At 37.8% G+C, this 26,876-nt stretch overlaps 1 protein-coding gene across 1 annotated transcript in view; it reads right to left on the reverse strand.

Annotated features, from left to right (window-relative positions):
- The window catches only part of Pld5 (phospholipase D family member 5), a 389,728-nt gene that overhangs the window by 120,290 nt on the left and 242,562 nt on the right, over positions 1–26,876 (reverse strand). Inside the window, exon 4 of the mRNA XM_076872901.1 lies at positions 24,713–24,824. Within this exon, the coding sequence (XP_076729016.1) occupies positions 24,713–24,824 (112 nt within the window). The remainder of the gene's footprint in view (positions 1–24,712; positions 24,825–26,876) is intronic.

Genomic DNA, 26,876 nt, shown 5'->3' on the forward strand with positions numbered 1-26,876 from the left:
CTGATGGTCTTCTTTCTCATTTTGGTTTGTGGGTGGTCCTCCTCCTCCAAAGACATGGGCTCTTTGGAGGCTCAAAGTAAATATACAGAGAAGGTCAGGGAGTTTCAGGCCCAAAGGCACAGAAAATAGAAAATCTCTTGCTTAAGAATGGAAGAAAATGTAACCCAGAAAAATATAAAGATGTCCAAGGTGCAGGTGGAAGCAGCATGAATTAAAGAGCTGGTTGGTGAAGACAGAAGGAAGGAAATTAATCAAAACAACTTTGCCCTCTCTCCTCATGTTGATGCTTTCTCTCTGGAGCCCCTCATGGCCTGTGCTAAGTTCGCTCTTAGCTTATTTATTTATTTATTTTTTTAGTTGTGCATGGACACAATACCTCTGTTTTATTTATTTATTTTTATGTGGTGCTGAGAATCGAACCCAGGGCTTCGCAGGTGCTAGGCAAGCGCTCTACCACTGAGCCACGACCCCAGCCCCTCGCTCTTAGCTTATTAAAAGACAGAACAAGAGTCAGTCTAGGATGAAAACTGAGACAGCTAGCTATAAAAGGCATCATTTCAACAAGGAAAATGCTAGATAGAACAAAAATTGAGAGAAATATCATCATCAGTGTTATTATTTAATAATTGATCTGCAAGTATTTGGGGCACTACTTTAGACTGAACCAGGAATAGAGAGGACCTCACGAAATCTTGAATCTCAGGAAATTCTTGTATTCAAAGGTCTGTGTTTTCTTCTGAAGCTGCTGGTCAGGCCCACCAATATCCTCTGTAGCACTTATGTGATGTCAGGAAGGCATCTTTTGGAAACAGACGTGGACATGGTTGGGATAAACGTCCCTCAAAGGCCCATATATGAAAGGCTTGGCCTCTAGCCCTTGGGACTATTGGGAGGTGGTGGAGTCCTTAAGAGGTGGGGTCTCATGAGAGGGCTTTACTTTGTTGGGGGGCATGCTCTTGCAGGGGATTGTGGAACCCTGGTCCCTCCTCTTTTTCCCTTTGCTTTCCAGGCATCATGAAGTAAGTAGTTTGGCTCTACCATGTACTCTCCACCATGATGTCTGCTTTACCACAGGCCCAAGAGCCCTGAGGCCATCTAACACCATGTATAGAAACCTCCAACCAGGCCAAAACAAACCTTTTCTTTTTTAAAGTGAATTATGTGAGGTATTTTATTACTGTCATAGAAGGCTGACTAACACAATAACTCTGAAAGGTAGGAAATTCTGAGATTGGTTAAGTGTTTTTCATATTGAAAACAACAACAACAACAACAACAACAAACGCTACTGAACATCTTTTTAGACTCCCAGGGGTTATAAGATCATAAAAAGTCTGAATTCCTATTTAAGAAACACCTAAAAATTAAATAGCACTAGCTCAACACAATGTTATTTTCTTATACCAAATGTCATTTCCAACTGACAATTGAGTTTTTTCAAATTTCACTGTAGGGAGGTACCTTCTTATACTTGACAGCATAGTTATTTAGATGTACTGAAAATGACAAATAAGGTGATTTGTTAAAATCTGCCACTATGTTGACTGTGCTAAGTAAATTCTCCAGAATCAAGTTTTGTGGTAAAAAGAATTCCAAGGGGCTACTTGGAGTATGCTCAGGTTGGTTTAAGTACAGCCTTCTCCAGCTTTCACCAGCCCACTAATCCATTCATCTATGCCTCAAAACTTACTTATTTCCTGTTTGCTCAAATGTTCTTATTGCCATTGCTTTTTGCATGCCTGTTTTATTAGTTGTTCTCTTAGTGCTCAAATCTATGATTATAAATGTCTGTTATTTCTGTTCTGCCAGTTAGTTTGACACAGTTTTAAAAATTATCATAAAATTATAATTATATCTTCCTGTTGGGTTGACTTTCTAATCATTATGAAATGACCATCTTTATCTCTGGGGATTCTTCTTGCATGAAAATCTACTTAGTTATTACTATAGCTATGCCAATTATTCTTTGGTTAATAAAGCATACAAGACAATTTTCATTCCTTTTAATGCCAATCTTTCAGTGACCTTATATATGAAGTGGGATATTTTTGTATTTTAATTGGAGAATTTAGACAATTAACATTTAGAATAATTACTAATATATTTGGGTTGAAAATATCATCTTGCAATTGGATTTCAATTTATCTAACCCATTCCTTAATGGTTATCATAAACTTCATAACTAGTTCCTTGAATTACTAGAAACTACTTTAAATTGGTATTTCTGTCACATCCTGGGCAATGCAAAGAACATATACATTCAAACACCATTTATTTCCTCTTACTCCCCGCCCCCCACTTTTTGTACAAGATTGGATACAGAGCTTTTATTTTTTATTTTGAAACAATGTCTTCCTAAGTTACTTAGGACCTCTCTGAGTTGCTGAGGCTGACCTTGAACTTGCTATTCTCCTGCCTTAGTCTCCTAAGCCAGTGGGATTACAGGCATGTGCCACTGTGTCTGGCCATCCCTCTTACTTTCTGTGCAATTTTTATCATGTATTTTAATTCTACATGTGTTTGAAATATAGGAAGACACTATTACTGTTGTTTTGTATGGTCAATATGCACTTAAATATATTTACCATTTCCAATATATTTATTCCCCTCTTACTTTGCTTGTATCTAGGATTATTTTCCTTTCCCTCCACCTCCATTGATTTTTTTCTCTGTAGTAATCTATTTCCACAGTACACTTGACTTTCTGATTACCTGTTAACTGTATATCTGAAATGCTAATTTTAATATTCATAGTTATGGAAATCTACCTCTTATCCTTTCAACTCACTTGCTCTAGGTCTCCCCTCTGCCTTCACCAACATTTTCAAATTATTGACCTTACCACTTTTTCACTATCACACAACACCTCCTCCCTTTTTTTAAGACAGGGTGTCACTAAGTGCCAAGTACCATGAACTTACCATCTAAGTGCCTCACAATACAGAAACACTAGTAGTAGAGGTGTATGCTACCACACTTGGGTTAAAGACATAACTCTTAAAAACTATCTGGAATATTTGATGGTGCTCAAGTTCAACATAATAGCCACAATTGAGCTTTTGCAGTAGATATACTCATAAGGCTGTGACAACACTATTTTGTTTGCTTGCTTATTTGTTAAACCTAATTATACTTACAAAAGCACAGCAAACTCTTAAAGTATATGATAGTACCATAGATGAAAATTGTATTTGATCTCATGTTCATACAAAAAATATTAAAAATTATTTTATTATGGTAGTAGGTAGAATTTTATCATTTTTGTTTAATATACTTTTTTATTAAAGCAGTATAAGAAAAATATGCTTGACTTTCACAATAGTAGTTAGACTATTTATTTATGATTCTGCTTATTATTTCTTTCTTTTTAACTGATACATAATAATTGTACATATTTATGGGAACATGTTATCACATGTGATCCTCTATGTATATATACTATTCCATGATCCAAGTAGAATAACTAGGATTTCCATCTCCTTAAACATTCATCAGTTTTAAATCCAGTTTGCATTTCAGGGCCATCCTCTCTGTAACATTCTCCTGGTAAGATTTGATACTCTGAAGAGCCTAACCTTTTGACTTACCTGTACTTTCACAGCTAAAGATTACTAAAGAAACCTTATAATTATGGTGATCCATTCCAATTTAAAATAACATCTCAAATTGCTAGTTAACAGTTCTACCATACAATATTTTTAGTTTCTCTGTAATAAATTTGGTTTCTACCTCCCGCTCTAACCACCTTCTCATTTCTGTTTCACTTCATAGCTAAATTTTGGAATGAGTTATTCACACTCATCTCTGTTTCTTCACCTGATCAATGACATTTCAATCCACTTCAATCACCTAAAGTTGCTCTTATTTCATTCACCAAACAACTCTATGCTGCCAAATCCAATGGTTTCCTCTCTATGCTTAGCTGACTTGACTTCTCAGCAATATTTGACAAAAATTTGTCCCTCCTTCTTCCTCCTACTTCACTTTTTTCACTTATTCCTAGTGAATGCTAGTTTTACCAATTCAACAAAGTCTCAAATGTTGGAAATTCCTTGAGCTTGGTTCTAGGCCCTATTCTACAGCTATTCCCACCCCTGTGAGTATCTTACCCAGCTCTGTGGCTATAAATATTTATATGCTGGTAACTCCCCAAACAATATCTAAAGATTTGACTTGTGGAGCTTCAGATTCATAGAAGTCAGACCTAACTTAATCTCCCTACTTGTAGAGCTCTTTATCCCTACCCCACCCCCAAATAATATGCCTATTCTACTATATTTATTTTTTTTTTGGAAAGTGATGACATCTTTGATTCAGTTGTTCTTAACAACATCCAGGGGTTTATCTTTGTTCTGTCTCTTTATCTTACTCCCATCCCCACACCGACACATAAGTCAAGTTCTGTCATTCTATCTCCAAAATACATTTCAAATGTTTCTTTCTTTCCATCTTCACTAGTCCAAGCCACTTTTATCTTTTGCCAGTGGGTGCCTCCAAAGCCCATTAGCTGTTTCCCCGCCTCGACTCCACTCTAATCTATTCTCTACACACAACCAAAATAATCTTTTAAAAATCCAATCCAGACCCAGTCATTTCCATCAGTGTGTGGCACATGGTAAAAGCCAAATAAATACTTGTTAAAAGAATAAATGGATAAATTGATAAATGATTAAGTAGCCTGTAGTTTTCATGCTAGAATTGTTACCTTATTTCATTTCAATATGCAGATTTACCCAGGACTTAGGAATGGTGTCAACCCATATTCTTCAGCCTTTCTTGATGAGTGCCAACAATTGTACTTTGCTGAATTACAAAATAAATATTATAAAATGACTAGATTATACACAGTTGGGCCAAAACAGATTTCTTAGACACTTTTTCCCAGTATAATCTGAAGGTTGCTAAACAGAAGAGGGAGGATGTTTTTGTCATTTTCTAAGGTCTCTGTTAGATACATAATTCTTAAAACCCAATAATGTGGACTAAAATCACATGCCTGGGGCACTGTGATAAGAATAAACAAATATCTTTTATCAACCAACAACCATTGACCTAAGGCATGTGATTCACCGTTTGGTGCCTCAGTCTTCTCATCTGTAAAATATCAATATCTATACATAAAGTAATAAAAAACAAAACTGATAACATTATCTACATCTTAGGGATGTCTGAGGGTTAAATAGGAATACAGGTAAAGTATATGGAACAACCTCTGTTAGCTATGACTATCATTATTAACAACAGTTATATGTACACTGAAGACTGGTGTGTCTTGATAAATTAAAAAAATTACTAAATCAAACTAGCTCCTAATATGAAGCTTTTATAGCAATTGACAGTTGAATACTTATCCCATTTCTTGGTGATTACAGGAAGGTTTTCATGACAAAAATCTGAGTTCCACCTTTCTCTTTACCCCTTAGAAGCTCATTTCTTGCTCCTTCACCCCAGCAAGGATCAACATAAAAGGGGATAAAAAGGCAATTTTAAATGAGTTACTAAACAGGGTCTGAAAGAGGGAAAAAATAAGGGAAAGGAGAAGAGGCATCTGAGGCTGCCAAAGAGACAGCTTGCTGGGACCCAAATGCGGGGTTGGCACACAGTTAGCACATATGCCAGAGGCCTGCTGTGGGCTTCTAGGGGTATAAAGACTGAGCTGAAGAGTGGAGGAGGGGTGGGCTTGGGCTAGAAAAGGCAGTTTAAGAAGAGACTGACCAAACAAGCCGGACAGGAAGGAGTCAGAGTGTATACAACTCCTTCCTGGAATCCAGAAACGGATGTGGCATTCTTGGGTTCTCCTAAAGGACAAATAAAATGAGATGGCTTTAGACTGTAGCTGTGAAGATGTGGGCTACACACTGGGAAGAACTAGTAGCTGGACCAGAAGGGCAAAGAAATGCATAATTCAGGAAGAGGATGCTATTACCAGAGGAGGCCACTCTCCCTACAGAACAGTTAAAATCACTCTTGTCTGGAAATTCAAGTCAGTAAATATTTATGGAACACTGGGAGCACTATGTACATAGCAGGGAATTCAACCTCATTCAACCAACACGGTGCCTTCTAGTTCAGGGAACTGTGGAAAGAATGATGGAAGAGGGACATACAGTTTGGGGAACTCTTGCTGGGTCTTCTACAGATGGAGGCTTCTCTAATACTCCCCAAATCCAAAGTCCAGGCACACCTGTCAGAGCCTCTGGGTTTCTTCCTCTGCCTGAGGCTTCATAAGCTAATCAATTGATTGAGCACATTCTAAAATATTCTGTTAAAAATTCAACAGAGATCTTACTTTTTAATATGAAACATTGTAAATATCAGTGAGTGTACTTCTTGAATTATACCTCAAAACCACGACTTTTTAAATAGCAGCTGGTATTTCCATACTCTGGCTATGATGCAATTTAGGAGGCATAGGATGGTCTCTTCTGTTCCTTAAAGCTTATGGATTTTCTGGACTTTTCCTAAGCCTCATGACAATTCAGAAAAAATATATTTCCCATTTAATGAAGTATATTTTACCTGATATAAATATGGTGCCTGCCTCTGGTGGGGCAGGGAATGTCTTGGGATAGAGAGAATGCTCAGCCCAGTGTCATTCTTTGTGACAGAGTGGGAAATCAGGGAAGACATTTCATTTGACTCCACCTAACTTGCAGTTTTTTTTTTTGTTTGTTTTTGTTGTTTATTTGTTTTGAGAAGGGTTGTACTATGTTGCCCAGGCTAGCCTCACACTCCTGGGCTCAAGTGATCCTCTTGCCTCATACTCTGGAGTAGCTGGGACTATAGGCAAGTGACACCAAACTGTCACTTGCAGTTTAATGTGATGTGGAGCCTTGCCAGCAGGCACTGAAGTGGACCCAAGTTCCTAATGATGTAGTAGAAATGATCCAGGGAGTCTTGGTCCCTATTCATGAGAACAAAAGACACAAATGGGTACAAGGAGGACATAAAGCAGAGTCTAAATAAGTTGTAGAATGTGTAATGCAGATTAGATACTGATAGGAATTCACACATGGAGGAAACTCAATGGGTACTTTAGTTAGTGAGAACAGATGCACCCAGCTGAGAACCCACTTTAAATGGGTGTGAATACACGAGTCTCCTGTAGAACAATGGGATCAAAGTCAACTGAGAAAATGAGAATAACCAGGGTGTGGTTTCCAGGTGCCATTAGAAAATGAGGTGTCAGAAAGAAGTATTGCTCCCTTTTGGAAAGTACATTACAAAAAAATTAAGCAAAGCTCACATTGTTCTGAGACTTCAAGAGTCAAGACCTCAACATTTGTGATGGCTTAGTAGATGGTCAGCCACTGACTTTTGAAATGTCTGTAGACTTCTGAGCCATGAGCAACCCTGCACAAAGATACCTTTTTTTTTTAAGTGTGACCTCAGTAATAACCAGAAATGTTCTATTTAAATTTGCAAATCAAAATAAGATGAATAGCAAACTCAAAAATTCAAGTGGAAATCAGAACCTTAGTTAACCCTATATTACTTCCAAAATGTTAATAAGTTATTTTACAGTCTTAAAGTAAATCAAGGCGGGAGGGAGAGAAAATGGTTAACAGGTATAGGGGTATAGTGAAAAGGAGGAATAACTTCTAATGCTCTATAGCATAGTAGGGTAACTGTGGTGAATAATGAATTGAATACTTCAAAATAACGAATAGAGAAGATTTAGAATGTTTTCAAAAAGAAGTGATATATGTCTGTATTAGTCAGTGTTTCACCTCTGTGCCCAAAATACTTGATAAGAACAACTTAGAGAAGGAAAGATTTATTTTGGATCTTGTTTTAGAGGTTGAGTCCATGGTTAGCCAGCTCCAAGGCAGAAACAGCATGGTCGAAGGGTGTGATAGAAGTAGTTGGCAGACATTGAGAAAGGGTTGGGGGGAAGGGCTAGGAAGAGATATAGTGCCCAAGGGCTACTTCCCCAGAGACCCCATCTGCCTACAATTACCACTCAGTAGTCCATTCAAATCATTAATCCATCAAATGGATTAATCCACTGATGAGACTATAGCCCTCAGGATTCAATCATTTCCTAAAAACCCCACCTCTGACCCTCCAGCTCTCAGAACAGTGCTGTCCACACATGAGTCTTCTGAGGCACATTCAAATTCAAACCATAACAATGTCTGAGGGGATAGATGTGCTAATTAACCTGATCTTATAAGGACACATTATATACAATTGGAATGCAACACTGTACTTCATCGGTATGTACAATTACTATGTACCAATTTAAAAAAATGTAATAAAAAATAAAGATGAGAAAAATAAAAAAAAACCTAAACCATATAAACCCCCCCTTAGCTTATGAACAAATTTTGTCAATACTGATTATGCCAGGAGCCTCAAAAATGGTTCTGAGTAAATTACCACACTGTTGTTCTTCCAATAACATATAAGATACTTCTGTTTTTCAAACTTGAACCACTGTAACATTGGCTTGTGTGGTTTAGGAAAAGAAAAGGAAAAAAAAAAGCCTTTAAGTGAAGGTTAATTTAAAAGATGGGTATAATTTGCACACAAGGAAGAATAAAACCAGAATAAAGGTGCTGCTGAAGCTTTTCAGTAATGCCTTCCCCACACTGATGCCTGAACAATCCTCACTTGGGCATAATGACAGGAAAGTCACTTATGGGAACATAGTAGCACAGACTGCATTTTCACAGGTTGGCATTTGCGTTCTCATCAGCTTTTCTTTGTGAATAATTAGATTCATTCATCAGCCTCTTTGTTGAACATAACAACTTCAAATCAAGGGGTGCCTGTTCTGCACAGTGTGTGGGGGCTCAGGGGTGCGGGCTCCCTGGGAAACTGAAGTTTGGCCTCGTGAGAAAGCACAGACCCATCCTAAAGCCTGTCAGGATGAGTTATGTCCTATGTCTGCACACCTCCTCCTCAGAACTGCATGAAAGATTTAATCTCCTCTGGTAGCTTTAACTCATTCTCATCCAATATTTATGTGTTCACATTTTCAGAAATCCTTTTAGATATAAATGAGGGAGTTTCCCTGGGAGAATAAGGGGTAGGGATGGGCAGTTGTTCTTTAGGCCACATGCCCCAAGTGCAGATTTGCCACCCAAGGAAGTCTGCTCTGCTCCTTGTTTGGCTCAGGACTATGGCTCCTGAGCATGGAGACCATGCTGCCAGCTTGTATTTTAAGGCAACATATTTTAAGGCAGTGTGTAAGGAATGAACTTACATTCCCTCCCCATTCCTTTCTCCTTCCTTCCTTGCATTTCCTCCTTCATAAAATATGCTGAATATTTTTTTAAAAATATGTTTTAAAGTACCTATCATGTGCCAGGCTCTGTGTTAAATACTTTATATGGATTATCTCATTCGTTTTCAGAACATTACGCAATAGCTACTATTATTAGCCCTGGTTAGAAATCAGGAGATTGAAGTCTCAAAAGGTTGAATAACTCACAGAGGGTACACAGAGGGCAAAGCCCAGGACTTATTTCACTCCAGATTCTGAGTTTTTGGTCTACACCTGATACTTGCATGGAAAAGACACTGTAGATACAAACACACGCATACACACACATCACAGAAAACAGAACAAAATTATCTGTGATCTCATCATTCAAAGTCAGCAACCTTCATTAACACTCTATAAACACTCTAGCATAAACCTTTTCACATATGTAAATTAGATTATCCCTGAACAAAGATGAGATAATACATTGGCTCCTGTTTTGTAGATGACTATTTTTCACTTGGCAACATAATTTGAACATTTCCCTCACATCACTGGAAGTTCCCTCCCAACATACCTGAAGGGCAAATGTTGGTTCCTTTGTTTACTTTTTCTAATTTTAAGAACTATGCAGTACACATTGTTGTATATAATCTTTGTGTGTGTGTGTCGGGGGGTGGATGCTGGGGATTGAACCCAGGGCCTTGTGCATGCAAGTCAAGCACTCAACCAACTGAGCTATATCCCCAGCCCCTGTATATAATCTTTGTGAACCTAACTTATAGTAGCTGTTATGACAGCCTGAGGGTAACAGGTCTGGAACATCAGGATTGACTGCTGTGGGATCACATGCCATGTGAGTCCTATCTCTACTGGGGCCATGACCATCCAGGACCACAAATCCCATCATGACTCATAGCACCTCTGGTCTAGGAAGACTTGCTTTCTCTCAAGTTGCTATAACTATTATTAAAGCACATGTTTAATGAGTGTGGTCTTCGGTTCCATATTGTAATATGGTTATTATGTAGTTATTTTATATTGATTAGTTATTTTATATTTCTGCATGTTCCTTTTCTTCAAGAGGGACCATATTTATCAGTCTCCTGTCTAAAACTCAGGTGTTGAAATTTAATGGTCAATGTGATAGTATTAGCAGGTAGGATTTTTAAGGGCAATCAGGTCATGAAGACCCCTGCCTCTGTGAATGAAATTGAGGCCCTTATGAAGGTGCTTGACAGGGAATTTGGTCCTTTCTTTTACCCTTCCATCTTCCAGCATGAGATGAACCGGCAAGATGGACTTCACCAGATGTCAGCACCTTGATCTTGGATGCTGACCTCCTAAACTGTGCGAAACAATTTTTGTTCTTTAAAAATTATCCAAGCCATTCATGGTGGCACATACATGTAATCCCAGCAGCTCGGGAGGCTGAGGCAGGAGGATCACAAATTTAAAGCCAGACTCAGCAACTTAGTGAGGCCCTAAACCAAGTAGTGAGTCCCTGTCTCGAAATAAACAAATAAATAAAATAAAAGTGCTGGGGATGTGGCTCAGTGGTTAAGTATCCTGGGTTCAACCCTCAGTACCAAAAAATAAAAAAATCATAATAAAGTAAATTAAAAAAAACATTTACCCAGTCTCAGATATTCTGTGATAGCAGCTCAAAATGGATGATGACAGCTTCAAATCTTCTTTCAATAAAAGCTAAAAAGTAGTCAGAGAAGCTATAAGAGAGGTATTCAAACATTAGTACGCCTCACCTTTTGTTGAGAAGGAAATCACTTAGTATCTCTGCCTGTCTGGGTTAATTTGCCATATGGATGAAAGAAGAACTTGGAACAACTTGGCACATGACATTGGCTACTAAGAGCCGCAGGACTCCCTACTCCATCCTCCAAGAAAGCAAATTACCACGAGAAACAGCACGTTCAAAATAATGTTCCTATCTCCAATCTCCACAGGAGCTTATTAAAGTGATATAAACACAAACCATAGTAGTTTGAGTTATATCAAAACTTCAAATGCCATTTTCAAATATTTTTTTCTATTAGGTGAAAAGTATCATGTAAATTTCTATGGAAACTGGCACTTATTCATCAGTTTTCGGTAACCATAACAAATACATGAGATAATCAACATCTGAAGGAAAAAAAAGCAATTTAGAGGTTCTAGCCCCACTGGTAGGGGCATTTGGTGAGCCACAAGTCATGATGAGAGTGAGTGGTAGAGCAAAACCACTCACCTTATTGCTAGGAAGCAAAAGATAGTGAAGAGGGGAACTGGAGTCCCACAACCCCCTTCAAGGTAGTGCCCCCAGGGATCTAAAGACCTCCCACTAGGCTCCACCCCTTAAAGGTTCCATCGATTTGCAATTGTGCCTTCCTCAGTTCCAAGCCATTGATGCACGGGCCTTGGAGGGACATTCAACATCGAAACTATAGCAGCATTTACACTGTATTTTTTACTTTCAAAATACTTGTCCTATAATTTAGTAAGAGTATAACATTTGAGAACCGTTTCTAAAGTTTAAATATAAAGAAATTGCTTTTTAGTACCCCATTCTCTTACTGAAGGGAAGGGGAGAGAGAGAGAGAATGAACGAGAATAATGAATATGAATGACAGAAGGCATCCAGAGCCAGAAAGAAGATAGACCTTTCCAGGGCACATCCTCAGTGACCTACTTCCTCCAACTGGGGTCCCACCTCCCAATTGTTCATTAGCTCTCAAGGGAGTAACGGATGATGTCAGAGCCCTCATGATCCAATCACGTCTCAAAAGCACCACTTCTGCACTTTGGGGGACATTCCAGATCCAAACCATAACACACACCCTCGATGTGTGAAACTTTGGGGGACATTCCAGATCCAAACCATAACACACACCCTCGATGTCACAGAAGCCCTGAAAAATGTTAAGGAAAAGAAGGGACAAGGAAATTTGATAATCTGGGTGAGCACTTTCTATGTGGAGAACAGGATGGAGGAAGATTGGAGTCTGGAGAATAGTCAGGATGCTATTTGCAATCATTCAACAGAGAAATGACAAAGATCTAAGCTAGAGTAGAAGTGTTTGGGAGGAAAAAAGGGAACCGTTTCTAAAGATTTTAAGATAGTACATCTATTAGAACTGCAGGCTTATTTGATTTTAGAGATTAGAAAAAAGAGAAGGGTGACTCTAGATTCCTTTCTGGGGCTAGTGGAAGGAGAGTCATATCATTTCCTGAGCTAGAATTTAAGGATACTGAGATTTGCAGGTTGGAGTGGTACATTCATTTAATTTTTGGATTAGCTGGTTTTGAGGAATGGCATGAAGATGCTAATGGGAAGGTTAAGTTTGTCATGGAATATTTGTTGAGTCCGGGGCTCAGGAAAAACAATATGCAGGCTGTACCAAGGTAATAAATGAAGTCATAGAATGAATGCATTGATCAATGTAGACAGAGTGTGTGGAAAGTAAAGAAAATGGAAGGGAAGAAGAAAAGTAATAGAAAGAGTTAACATTTAAGGAAAAGACAGTGTATTCAAAATCAGCAAGAGACAAGAACATGTGGCTAACACAGGAAGACATGTAAAATGGTCACTGTCACATAGACCAAAAAATCCTGAACAGTTTAGTGGAAGAGAAAAGACCAGGACACGTAGTGTTCAAAGCTGAAAAAAGGTCATATGGTACAAGCTCTAAAATATATCCAGGGAGTTGCACACCCTGTAAACCCTGTTGACTCTGGCAAGGTAGTTTCAGGGGAGTCAGGGCAGAAGCCAGATTGCTGTGATTTGAAATTGCAGAAGTACATAATCCTGAACACAGAGAAAAGGGCAGAAGAGAGGAGGGGCAGTAGCCAGAAGGAAACCATGATGGTTTGTTGCTAGGTTTCTTCTTTTCCCCAGGTGACTTGCATATGCATTTGTGTTGAGGGAAGAGAAATGTAAAAGGCAAAGTGTAACTGGAAAGATAAAAGGGAAAACCTGAATGAAACCCCTGAGAAAGTGGAACCAGATGCTAGAGGTGGAAGGGTTAGCCTTGGAAGAGAACCAAGACACCATTCCTCAGAGGCTGGAGGAAAGAAGGTGGTGAGCTTGGATATAGAAAATGTATGGGCTTGATGTCTGTTGTGTTTTATAAGAGACATGATATTAAGAAGAGGGAAAGATGTTGGTTAGGAGATTCAAGGCAGCTGTGAATCTTTGGAATAGCTCTTGCTAGGGATGAGACAGGAGGAAGTTAGTAAAACAATCCAATAGGAGAGGGAAAAAAGAAATTAGGAGAAAAAGAAAAACAAGCACACACACAGATACACACAAACAAAACAGGATAAAACATGATATGGAAAGAAAGATAGAAAGAGGGCACAGAAATAATAGACACTGTGACAACTCATGCCCAGCAGTCTGCTGAACACAAGAGAAATACAGCTTTGCATTTGAATTTACATTAGTTCTTATAGCACTGATTAAAAGAGCAGGTTCAATTAGGGTGTCCACCTTGAAAATGGAGACTCAGTCACAGAAGAGACCGCATTCACTAATGAATGCTATCAATATTCTCAATGTGGCTCCTCCAGGTCAGGCGAGGATTGCTAAAGCCAGTGATCAGCAGGCCAGAGAAGAAAGCTGTCTCTAGTCTCCTTCAGAACCTCGATGTGTGATGGTCTCACTGAGCCTAAGAGGCACTCAAAAACGGTAAACTAGTTGCTAAAAATGGCGTGCATGAGATTGCTGGAAATCATGCAGGCTTTCAGGGAGGTTATTACGTAGCCCCTTTATTCACATTTATTCATTTATTCCTCTTCCCCTGTCAAAGAACATCCTCCCCAGATTCCAGCATCACCATATGGAAATGCATAAAGTCATCACTAGATTGAATGGCTAAGATTCTCCTTGCATAAAGTACACAGTTTCCTTGAAAATGCCAAACCTGTTCTTATGTATTATAGATAGAAACAGAAACTTTAGTGCAAGATTCTATGTTTTAGAGCAAATGGATGATGGTAGGACTCTACTCCATGTATCAGATGCACCCCTCTGGAAGTTAAAACGTATCGAATTGCAAACCTAAGTTGGGCTCTTAGAACAGAAAATGAAAAGACAGATGGAGTGGCACTGGTGTGTCCAGCTGTACAAATCCTACCACAAAAGGGAGGTGGCAGGAGTTATTGCACAACCATAAAGGCAGATGAACCAGCAGCATGTCCAAAAATGATCTGTAACATACAAACCGGAACTGGGCTCTTCCTTTCATTAGAAAATGACAGGGTTTGGAGTATGCTGTAGGGACCAGAAATGAGTCCAGTCTGGACTACTGACCAATTAGACATAAAAATTACACAGTCTGGGTAAATTAAGATAGTGACAATGGTGGATGTCATTAACAGTTTATAATGAGTAAGGCATTAGCATCAGATACTTTTTATACATTATCTAATTTAATTTCCATATGCCCAAGGGAGGTTATTATCACCATTTTATTGGAAAGGACACTGGGGTTCAGAGAAAGTAACTTTACAGTTACAGAATTATAGCACAAGTCTATATAACACCAAAAGATCTGCTTCTAAATGTCATACTAATTACTCTGCTAAATATCACTCAAGCATAACCTGTCCAAACAAGTACAGGTTGAGTAGCTCCTGCCTTGCTGTTAAGTATCTGGTGTGCTGCAAAGAAAAGCGGAAGACAATTATTTGTGCAGAATTCTGACTGCTCTGTATAGAACAAAGGCACCAGCACATGTGCACTGAAGCATAAGCCCAAGTAGCATTCCCTTTGAAAAGGTGTGAAATGAAAGCAGAGGCAGAGAGAGCAGCATGCCTGGGAGACAGCAAGGGCACCTTGATGATTGTCTGGGCCATTGCAGAGCAGGCTCAAGAGAAGGCAGTGCATCAGCCTCCTACCCAAAGATGCCACTGTCCTGATGGCCATCAAGACATTCTTCCAGCTGGGTGCAGTGGTGCATACCTGTGATCCCAATGGCTTGGAAGCCTCAGATAGGAGGATCCCAAGTTCAAAGCCAGCCTCAGCAATGGCAAGGCACTAAGCGACTCAGTGAGACCCTGTTACTAAATAAAATACAATATAGGGCTGGGGGTATGGCTCAGTGGTTGAGTGCCCCAGAGTTCAATCCCTGGTCCCAAAAAAGAAAAAGAAAAAGAAAAGAAAAAATGACAGTGCTTCACCAGGACAACAGAAGGCCCTCTAAAATGTTCAGGTTCCTTAACAATGGTAACCTTTCAGACAGAGAAAATGCAAGTTGAAACAATATGAAGTTTACTCTAGGGAAATGACAAAAATATTCTTTTTAATGCTTAAATTAATTGACACATGTAAACATAACCTACTTGTGGTGTTAGACTTTGGAATACTTATAAAACAGTAAGACCTAAGTATTAAAAAAATCTCAATAAGCATAAAATCTCAAATTATACTTCACTGATTTAGTGTAAGCAGTTAAAAAAATCACTTTGTAAAATGTTCAAGTTGGAAACTGGGGCAGCTTGCATTAATTTAAATATCTGTGCAACTCCTAAGCTCAAACTTAGGAATCTATTCTCCTTTTAGGTTTGTTATGCTTAATTGATAGATATAAAAATAAAAATGGGTTATATTGGTGAATGAATATAGCTTTCTTGAATTCATATAAGCGATGGCAAGGATTACACTTACAAAATTTTTTTTCCCATGTTATGCTTTGGGGACCCTCATTTTTTTTTTAGTGGTTCTTTTTAGTTATATTTGAGAGTAGAGTCCAGTTTGATAAAATTATACATGCATGTAATATATCTTTATTCTAATTAGGGCCCCCATCTTGTGCAGTACACAATAGTGGGATTCACTGTGGAGTATTCAGATATGTATATAGAAAAGTTATGTCAGACAGAATTTTTGACAACAAAACACAGCACACAGCATCCCCTTCTCCTTTTTTTTAAATGTACCTAAAAGAAAGTTAGAGCACAATAATTTAAAAATATAGCGGCATAAAAAAATATAGTGTCATAACCATGCGTGAAAGGGCCTTAGTCTTACCGGTATTTCAACTATTAAAATTTTGATTTAAATGAATAAAATTTGGTCACAAGTAAACATCAATTAGATATCTACCGTTGAAGATGCCCAACCTGTGCTCATTAGGACCCTGTGGCTATTGGGTATTCAGCAATACAGGTAAGGCTTTGCTGAACTGGCTTACTTGCTTAGAATGTAGTGCTAATGAGGGAAAAGTCCCAAATGTTAGTTTTAATCAAACCACAGACTGCCCGAGATTTATGACTTTAGTCACAAAGAGTGCAGATGAGAAGATGCAGGGGAGGCAGAGGGCTGAGCACTAGCACAGTGATGGAAAGGCCATTCCAAGGGCACACTTTGCATTGTCTTCACCAAGGATTACAGAAAGGAGGCAAGATGAACCAGCAGCATGTGCCTGTCATCCCAGCTACCTGGAGGCTGAGGCAGGAGGATTGCTCCAGCCTAGGGTTTCAAGATAATCCTGGGAAGCCTAGTGAGACTTGGACTCAAAAAAAATTTAAAGAGAAAAATTTTAAAAAGAAAAGGAAATGAGAAAATACAGATAAAAAAGGTAGAAAACTCTTGGTATGGTTTGGGTATGAGTTGTCCCCCCAGACTCACAATTGAGTCAGTGTAAGAAGGTTCAAAGGTGAAATGATTAGGTTGTGAGAGTCTTAACCTAATCAGTGAATCAATTCCTAATGGGACTAACTAACTGAGTGGAAACTGGAGACAGGTGGGCTGTGGCTGGAGGAAGTGGTTAATTGGGGGCATGGCTACACGGTATATATTTGTAGCTTGAATGTGGAGTCTCTCTGCTTGCTAACTGATGTGAGCTGCTTCCTTCTGCCACACTCTTCTTCTTCTTTTTTTAAAAAATTTTTTGTTTTAATTAGTTACACATGACAGTAAAATGACCTTGACATATCATACATTTGAATCAGATGGGATATAATTTCTCATTTTTCTGCGTGCACAGGCTGCAGAATCACATTGGTCACGTATATACACACAGCATTAATAATGTCTATTTTATTCTGCTGTCCTCCCCCCCTTCCCCTCCCCTCCCCTCCCATCACTTCTCTCTACCCAATCTATGGTGATGCTATTCTCTTTTTTTTTTCTCACATCTTCATACATGTATTTTGTATAACGATGAAGGTCTCCTTCCATCTTCCACGCAATTCCCCTTCTCCCCCCTTTTCCCTCCCACCTCTCTTCCTTATCTAGAGGTAATCTTCTTCTCATGCTCTTCTTCCCTACCCCATTTTGAGTCACCCCCCTTATATCAGAGAAGACATTCGGCATTTGTTTTTTAGGGATTGGCTAACTTCACTTAGCATAATCTGTTCTAATGCCATCCATTTCCCTGCAAATGCCATGATCTTGCTATTTTTTAGTGCTGAGTAATATCAAAGACCAGGCCCTCACCAGATACTTGGGCCAATGTCTTGATCTTGAACTTCCAGATCCCTGAGCTATGAGAAAACGCATTTTTGTTCTTTATGAATTACTCAGTCTCAGGCTTTTGCTATAGCAGTACAAACCAACTAGATCCATTCTTTCTTTCTCTTTCTTTCTTCCTATCTCCACCTACCCCCTCTCATATCTATCATCTATGTCTATCTACCTACTATCACCTCTCTATCATCTACCTATCATACATGTCTCTATCTAAAGAATACAAAGAGGAAAGAAAATTCCGGATACATGAATGCTTTAGCTAAACAAAACGAACCTCACGTAATAGCTCTATTGAGGTCCTTAAAGATGTCATAAAGCAGAGGCAGCATACACCAAGCTCTGGGTTTAATCACTTGCAGGTTTGCGTGCTGGAGAGAAAAGAGTGGGGGGAAATGCACGCTTGATTCTAACAAACTGAAAGCTTGTTAAGACTATCTAACCCTCCTGAACCCACAGAGGACTGTGGCATCATAAGAAAGAGGCACAACATGGAGGTTTATTAGAGGACCCCCAAGTTCCAGGATAAATTTCTTTCTGTGGATATGTAAACAGACTAATTGCCTACAATGAGAAGAGATCTATTGTACAACACACTGACTATAGTTAATAACAATGTATTAATTTATGCTCCTGAAAATTGTAAAGAAATATTGAAATGTTCTCTTCACCAACAAGGATTAACATATGAAGTAATGCATATTTTAATTAGCTCAATTTAGACATTCCACAATGTACACATATTTCAAAACATGTATACATGATAGATATATGCTTACATGTCAGCTACATTTGTCATGTTTCTTTAATAAACACCAAACTGCATTAAGTGACAGAGTTTAAACCACAAATGAAATTTGTTATCTGTATGGTCAGTACCTCTTGGCAGACAATGTCAGCAGAATGAATCACTTGAGTCTTTGCATGTCCTCCTCTCTTTTCATTTGGCTTACAATTTTATCATGCTGCACACCACTTAAGAATATGGTTTCTGCTGTCCTCTTTGTCTACTCCAGGACACCCTCTCTTCTCCAGTTTATTTCAGATATTTTATTCCTATATTGGTTTTCCTATAGCAATTGCATACAAAACTAATTTGCACAATCACCTCCCTATTTCAGGTCAATCAACAGCTTTTTGTTGTTTCCTTAGAGAGAAACACTTCCTATCACTGAATACACTAGCCATCAAGGATTCTGTTAAAGATATCCCTGTGTTTTTTGAAACTGACACAGCCTGAATTCTCAGAATTTCCATTCACTGCGTAGTGTTCACTGTATGGCAAAAAAACAAACAAAAAAAAAAAACAGTACAAGAGGCCTGGTTTAGGATCTAACTCTCTCAGTGGGGTATTAGGAATGGTCAGTTTTAATTTAATTTATTAAAGGTTTATAAATTGAATTTTATAATTTACAAATGAACGTTTTAAAGCAATGCTTATTTATCGTATGTCATTAATTCTAAAACACAGTGTTGACACATCTTAACATCTCCGACATCAAAATGCATCTTAGGATGGTCTAGACTAAGCTGTGTCCGAGTTGTCACGGCTCAGTCCTGGTTGTTATGTCTGATGGCATGACAGGGCTTCTGTAGTTTCTCAGTGTTTGGTCAACAAACTCAGAACCCCTTGAGGATGGAAGATGAGACCTGGTTACTGTCAGATCATCTTCCTTTCACATTTACAGATAAGCTCCAAAAATAAGCAGACTGGAATTCTGAGTGGGAAAAAAGAGACCCTGGTAGAGCCTTCTGATCATTCACATTCCCTGGCATCGTGAGTACTCTGCTGGTGCAGAGGTGATGCTGGCCGCGTGGAGAACATGAGCATCAAGGACTGATGCCAACGGTCCCTCAGCAAAACCGGACTCTGTGTAGAAGTTTCAGGAATTCCTCGATTGATTTATTCACCTGTGCCAGTCTTCTCACCACATTACAGATATTCAAGAAATGGTTGCTGAATAAATAACAATAGAGGGAAAGAAGATGGTAAGACCAGCCAGGGAAAAGAGATGAAGACTAATGGGGAAATATTTGGGGTAAGGCTTGAAACTTTGAAAAATGAAAAGGAATGTACAAATTGGCATGGAGAGGGAGAGGGTTTCAGGCATAGTGAGGAGCAGGCTTTAGGAAACAGAACCCTTTAAAGGTATGTTATATTTGAGAAATCATAACTAGCTTTCAGATGCTTGGAGAATTAATAATAGTAAATAGAATGAGACCAAGAGGGAGATTTCTGATCCTGAATAGTTTTAAATGCATTAAAAAAAAGAAAGAAAGAGAGAAAAAGAAAAGGAGAGAAACATGGACTTTACTTCCAGGTCACTGACTTTAAATCTCTGATGACTTTAATTTCACTGGTCATTCTGTTAAAAAAATTACCATCCAACCATGAATAAATAAAAGTGATTTTTTCCACAAAAGGAAATAAATACATTCTGGCATTGTTTTTTTATTTTTATAGGGTCCAGGAACATTAAATATTGTAGTCATATTATAAAAAGTTCACTACATTGCCATGGTTTTGATGGACAATTAAAAATAAATCTTCTTAATTATAAATTTCATTGCAAAATACAAGACTGAAAAATAGAGGGGCATTGTTGAGACATAATATTGTGTTCTGACTAAAATATATAATCAAAAATAAAAATTAGATTAGTAGTATAAAATTTCAAGGATATTGCTGTGATATTACCAGGGCCAGGTTTGGTGAGAAGTGAGGCATTACCAGCATTTGCTAGAAGGCCTTAGCAGGGAGAACAGGACATAAGAGAACTGTCATGATCACACCCAGGGATGTGCAGCAGGTGGCTCATCCCACTTGAAGAAAGAAGCAGCAGGATCAAAAAAAAAAAAAAAAATCTTCCCTCTTATTTTGGATGACATATGAGGCAAATAGCAGACATTGTACATTTACTCCACTTTTCAGCTCTGATAAAGGAGCTTTCTAGACTACTTCCCTGGCCAAGACAACTCTAAGAGTTAACAAAATTCAAAAACAAAACCAAAAAGTTGAATGAAAGCATTAAAAAGCCTTAGGATTTGTAATTTGTTCTAGAAATAAAATTTTACAAAGTAATTTTCCAAAAATTTCAAGTGACTTAAGTCTGTAGTCTGATTGTAGTGAAAATAACAAAAAAGTAAATAGAATAATCCCCCAAATGTTTGAAAAGCAAGGACTGCATTTCTAAATAGCCCATGATTCAAAGTAGAAATTGCAATAGAAATCAGGCCACTTTATTGCATTGAAAAATAATTTAGAAATTTATGTCATATTAACAACCTAAATGATGCAGTTAAGGCACCACTAAGAGGAAATATTATAGCCTTTCTTATTCATGAAGCTGAAGGGTCAATATTGTTAATGTCAGTTCTCCCTTGGAATCAATGTAATATTATGCAGTTATGTGGCAAAATGATAGTTAAATTTATTTTTAAATCTGAAGGGTCAAGGATAACTAAGGAAGTTTTAAAGGTTAAAAACAAAGATAAAAATGTTAGATCATCCACAACATGCATTTTAAAGCCACAGTAATTAAACAGTGTGGCATTTCTCCTAGGCTATGTAAATAGACCAATGCAACATAACAGAGAATTCAGAAACAGTCCAAAGCATATAATCACCTAATTTCTAACAAAGATGCTTCTGAAATGCAGTGAAGAGTTTTTCTAATCAATAGCTTTTATATAAATAAAAATTAGCCAGTACCCCTACTTCACACCATACAGAAATTAAGTCCTAACCTAATAGACTTAAATCCAAACAATAAAATAATACCACATCTAGGACAGAACAAGTGAGAATATTTTCAGGACTTTGTAATCACAAACATCTTTTACAAAGAATGCAATAAGCATCCATAACAGAGAAAAACTTAATAAATTCAGTTTCCTTAAAATTAAGGATTTATACTTATCTAAAGTATAAATTAGAAGAGTGAAAGCATAGTACCAAATGGGAGAAGACACATATATCCAATAAAAGATTCAAATCTAGACAAATAATAAGTAAGAACGGGCTAACAGAGAATAACAAAATAAAATCACATTGAGCAAAATACTTGAATGAGCACCTTATTAAGGTAGTTTGAAATAGTCAATAAGCAAATGAGATATTCAACATCATTAGCCATCAGGAAATTGAAAAGTAACAACACAACATGTACTCATCAGAATAGCTAAAATTAAAAAGTCTATCAAATTTTGTGAGGATATGGAGTATGCCTGTGTTAGTATAAACTGGTACAAACATTGGAAAGTATTGGCATTATCTATCGAAGTTTAACATAAGTCTATGTGCTGTCAGAAATTCTACTTTTGAGTAAATATCCAATAGAAATTTGTATACATGAGTGCCAAAAAGATATTTACAAGAATTCTCATAGTAGTATTACATATAACAATTAAAAATAGGGAAAACCCTAAATCTCTATCATCTGTAAAATAAATACATTGTATTATATTTATACTGTGGAATACTATTCAGCAATGTAAAAGAAAGATACTACTATATGCAACATGTATGGGTCTTATAAACCTGAAATAGAGCAAAATAACCCAGATATAAAAGAACATGTACTCTGTGATCCTATTAATATAAATATGAAAGACAAGTGGTGGAGGTAGAAGTTGAAAGACTGGTTATCTCTGCAGAGGGTAGTGACCACAAGAATGAGTGATATAACTTTCTGAGACACTTGCAGTGGGTCATACAGATATGTATATTTTGTAAAACTTCACTGAATGGTTTGCTTACCACTGTGCCCTTTATTTCATGTCTGTTATTCTTCAACAGCAATTTCTGCATAACACTGAGGCACACTCACACATGCATACAATTTAGGTTGGGCTGTAAGTGGGAAATAATCATGTTATGGAAAATCTCTGGCTGTGTGGAGATCAGATGGTAGGGCAAAGCCTCAGAAAATTATTAAAGGTGTGAAATGGAGTAGTGACAGTTGAGAAGAAAAGGTGATATCTAGGAGAAAGACTGAGGAGCAACATTCTATCGTGTGTGTGTGTGTGTGTGTGTGTGTGTGTGTGTGTGTATTCAAATATATTTTAAATGTGGAATTTGAGTGACTGGACATTTAGAACCTCAGGGAAAGGGACAATTGCTGCTATGGCTGGGAGGTGAGAGAAGCCCCAAGTGAGGTACATTAACATATGGCATTTGATGTGTTTATGGGGGAATGCAGATGGAGGTGGTTTGTAAGTGAGATTAAGAAAACAATTAGTAAAACCTGTTCTGAATTTATAGGAATCATTGTGTAAAATCAAATCCTTCCCTGATTCAAAGACTTCATGGAAATTATGTTTCAAAGCCATCCCACCTTCAAGCCGCAGTCTGAGAAGGTGGGGATGGTTGATTCTCAGACTGTGGGAACCCAATTTTGTATGCTGTAAGTGAGAAAAGTAATACTACATTTCTAAGCCATGAGGACTCTGTATGTCAATCCACGGAACCAGATATTCTCTGGTTTTTCAAAAATCTTTTGCTGTAGCTGGGTATAATCCCAGCTAGTAATCCTAGCTACTCAGAAGCTGAGGCAAGAGGATCACAAGTTCCAGGTCAGTCTTTGCAACTTAAAGAGACCCTGTCACAAAAATAAAAAATAAAAAGGGCTGTGGTGTAGCTCAATGGTGACGTATCCATGCATTTAATCCTCAGCGTCCCTCTCCTGACACACAGATATGCTTCTCAAATAACATAGGGAAACTTTTTAGACCAATCAATATCTCATAACATTTTCTTTGTTTTCCTATGTACAGAATCAAACATTATGAATGATGACAGGTTCACTATGTGATTTGGACAAGGATCCCCTCAAGGACCATTTGTTAAAGGCTTGATCACCAGCCTGTGGCATGATGGGGAGGTGGTGGAACCTTTAAGAGGTGGGGCCTATTGGGCGTTGGGGGCATGCCCTTGAAGGGGATATTGGGACCCTGGACCTCTTCCTGTCTCTCTCTGTCATTTCCTGTTTGCTTGAGATGAACAGGCCTCTCCACCACACGTTCCCACCATGATATTGTGCCACCACAGGCCCAAAGCAACAGGGTCAAGTGACTATGGACTGAAGCCTCTCACACCATGAGCCTCAATAAACCTTATTAAATTGATTATCTATCTCAAGTATTTTGTAACAATGACACAAAGGTAGCATAAGGTTCATTTGCTTGGCCAAGCTTATGTCTTCTGTTTGTGTCATTTAATGTTCTTTATCACTTCACATTTTCCTTCTGCAGGAGGACAGGCTACTTGGTCCACTTACTCCAGTCTGTCCCATATTTTAGAAGGTATTTTCACTTGATGTGGGGAAGACAAGTGGAAGCCCAGAATGTTCAAACAGCAGAAGTAGGGGATATCAGGCCATCAGATAACCCCTGAGACTCAAAGACACCTGGTGGCTTGGATATGTTCACCGGTTCTCATGCACCAGTATGTTTTAAAGGCTTACAGTTCAGATAGGAAATTCTGGATAAAAACTTTTACAAATAATTAAAAACTATTTGGAAGTGAGAGTTCAGTTAGAGAAAGATACAGTCTTCATGAGATGGCGAGACCAATTGCAGAATGGCCATGGGAGTAGCGTTCCCCTGTGGAATTAGGCAGTGTTCTATAGACTTCTAGACCTAACTTTATTATTTTAAAGAATACGTAGCATAAAGAGGATTTTCATTTGATGGGCAAGAGAAAAACAGAAATGACTGTTCTAATGGGAAGTGATCCTTTTTTTCTAATTACATCATTGAAGTGTTTAGAGAAGAAAGATTCTTCTTACCAATTAATTATCATTTAATAGCCAGTAGATTATTTTGCATAGAGTAATGTGAAAAATATATTTAAAAATCCCAGTACTATTGATTAATTAGTTTCTTCATTTAAAAGCTTTAATCAGGCTGTTTTTCAAAGAAGAAATAAGAAGTGTTCTGATTATAAAGAAATTATATATATTATTTTAAGTGAAATTTAAGGTATTTTAAACAGAATACCCATTGGTAAAGTAGCATATCAACCTTGGCCTTACCCTTTAATTTCAAGGCTTCTAATACCTTTGAATCAGCTGTCACATCACTCACAAGCTTGATTTCAATATTTTGCGAAGTCAGCTGGAGCAGTTTTTCAAAAAGACGTTGGCCCTGGTAAAGAGATTTGGAGACAAAGAAAATCAGAAAACCTAAATGTTGCATTTTAAGTAGCTATAAATAAATTCATTAAAAGTTAAAACTGTTCATTCCATTTGTAAAAGGCAAATACTTCAACAATTGGTATTCATAAAAGATTCGTGAAATTCTTTCAAGTATAAATATATAATATTTGTATAAATATGCAAAGAGTAGAAGTATGAGCATAGTTGCATTTTGTCTTTTTGAATATTGTGCAACTCAGTAAATAACTGAAATAATAATTCCAATGCTACAGTGCAAATCTACCTTTCTTCTCCTTTTTAAATCTGTTGTTATCTGCACATAAACAGGTAGTACAGAGCGGCTGGGGTTGTGTTTCAGTGGTAGAGCACTTGCCTAGCATGTGTGAAGCACTGGGTTCGATTCTCAAAATAAATAAAATAAAGGTCTGTTTAAAACTTTTTAAAAAAGTATTAAAAATTAGATTTTATTGATTATAAAATAAAAAGAGGTAGTACAGAATATAAACAGTTGCAATTTGGCACAGGAAGACCTGGGTTGTAGAGGGTTTTCCAAATTACAAACTGTGTCTCTTAATCTCACCAATCTCCAGGTTCTTTCTCTGTAAAATTCAGATAACATTAATACTTACTTCAAAAGGTTTTTGTGAAATGAGAGGAGTTAATCAGAAGTATCCCTTAAGTATTAGCTATTATTGGAGGAAACTTCTGGACACTAATTGGTAATTTATTTGAATCAATCTTCTTTTTAAAAACTTGTTTTATTGAATTCAACTAATATTCTGATTAAAAATAAGTGAACTAAAACTGGTTAGTGTAGAGGGGAGTGGGGGTGTGTGTGTGTGGGAAGGACGGTAGAATAAGACAGATATTGTTACCCTATATACATGTATGATTACCCTACTGGTGTGACTCTGTACCAGGTACAGCCTGAGGAATGAGAAGCTGTGCTCCATTTATGTACAATGTGTCAAAATGCATTCTGCTGTCATGTATAACTAATCAGAACAAATTAAAAAAATAAAATTTAAATCAGTGAACTAAAAAATAAAGGTTTTCCTTATAAGATTTTCACAAGCATATAACTGTTATAACAAGTTTTAATCCTAGCGAGACTCTGAATAATGACAGGTCCACAAGTCATTACTTTATCTCAGGTCAGGGGACCATAATATTACTCCATTTATTTTTCCATGTGTTTTGGCAGACTCCTTCACCATATTATTAAAGGGAACTGGTCTTCTTTTATTGATTTTTCAGGTTTGGTGGTTTTTTTTTTTTCATTGTTATTGTTGTTATTGGACCAAAAAACAAAAGACTTCAAGGGCCAGATAGGCAATAAGGCTTGGGTCTTAAGGTTACCCAAGAGGCAAAGTCTTACCTTGCTTTGATAAAAATGGGTTGTTGACAATGATTATATATAAAAGATTTGGTGATCAAGAAGAGTGAAGAAGAAATTAATGCAAGCAGTGACTCCTGCAATTTGGTATTAGGAAAGGGCAAAGCCAGAGATGAACAGCTGTGGCTCTGCAGTATTAGGAGAGGGCTAGTGTTCCGGTGCTGAGTGACAGCTGAGAGTGGAAAGGAGTGTCTGACACATCCAGCTGAGCTCTAGCCTAAAGCTGACCACCAAAGCCAAGGTCCATAGACCTGGGTGCTGAAGGAGTAGGAAGAATAGTAGGTGCTGAAGGAGAATAGGAATTGCACCCTATGTCATGCATCCTATTAGCAGAAATTAAGATCACTCAAAGTGAAGCCCATCACAAGCAACCGAATTACTCTGCACCCCAGTGCCTGGAGGCAGCCTCACCCCAAACCATGGAGTGAATGCATCTGACTGTTATAAACACCTTCTTTATGAAAGAGGCAGCTGTGGAGAGGGAGGGTTAAAGAGGGAGAGAGAGACAGACAGAGACACAAAGAAACAAAGGAAGGGGAGGGAAATTACCTCATTTGCTGATTTAAGTGTGTATGTATGAATCCATCCCATTTATTGATTTTTTATTTTAATTCTTGTGGTATAGGAGTCTTATTAAGGAAGTTG

The sequence above is a fragment of the Callospermophilus lateralis genome, chromosome 13 (genome assembly GCF_048772815.1).
Source record: "Callospermophilus lateralis isolate mCalLat2 chromosome 13, mCalLat2.hap1, whole genome shotgun sequence".
Classification (NCBI taxonomy): Eukaryota; Metazoa; Chordata; class Mammalia; order Rodentia; family Sciuridae; genus Callospermophilus; species Callospermophilus lateralis.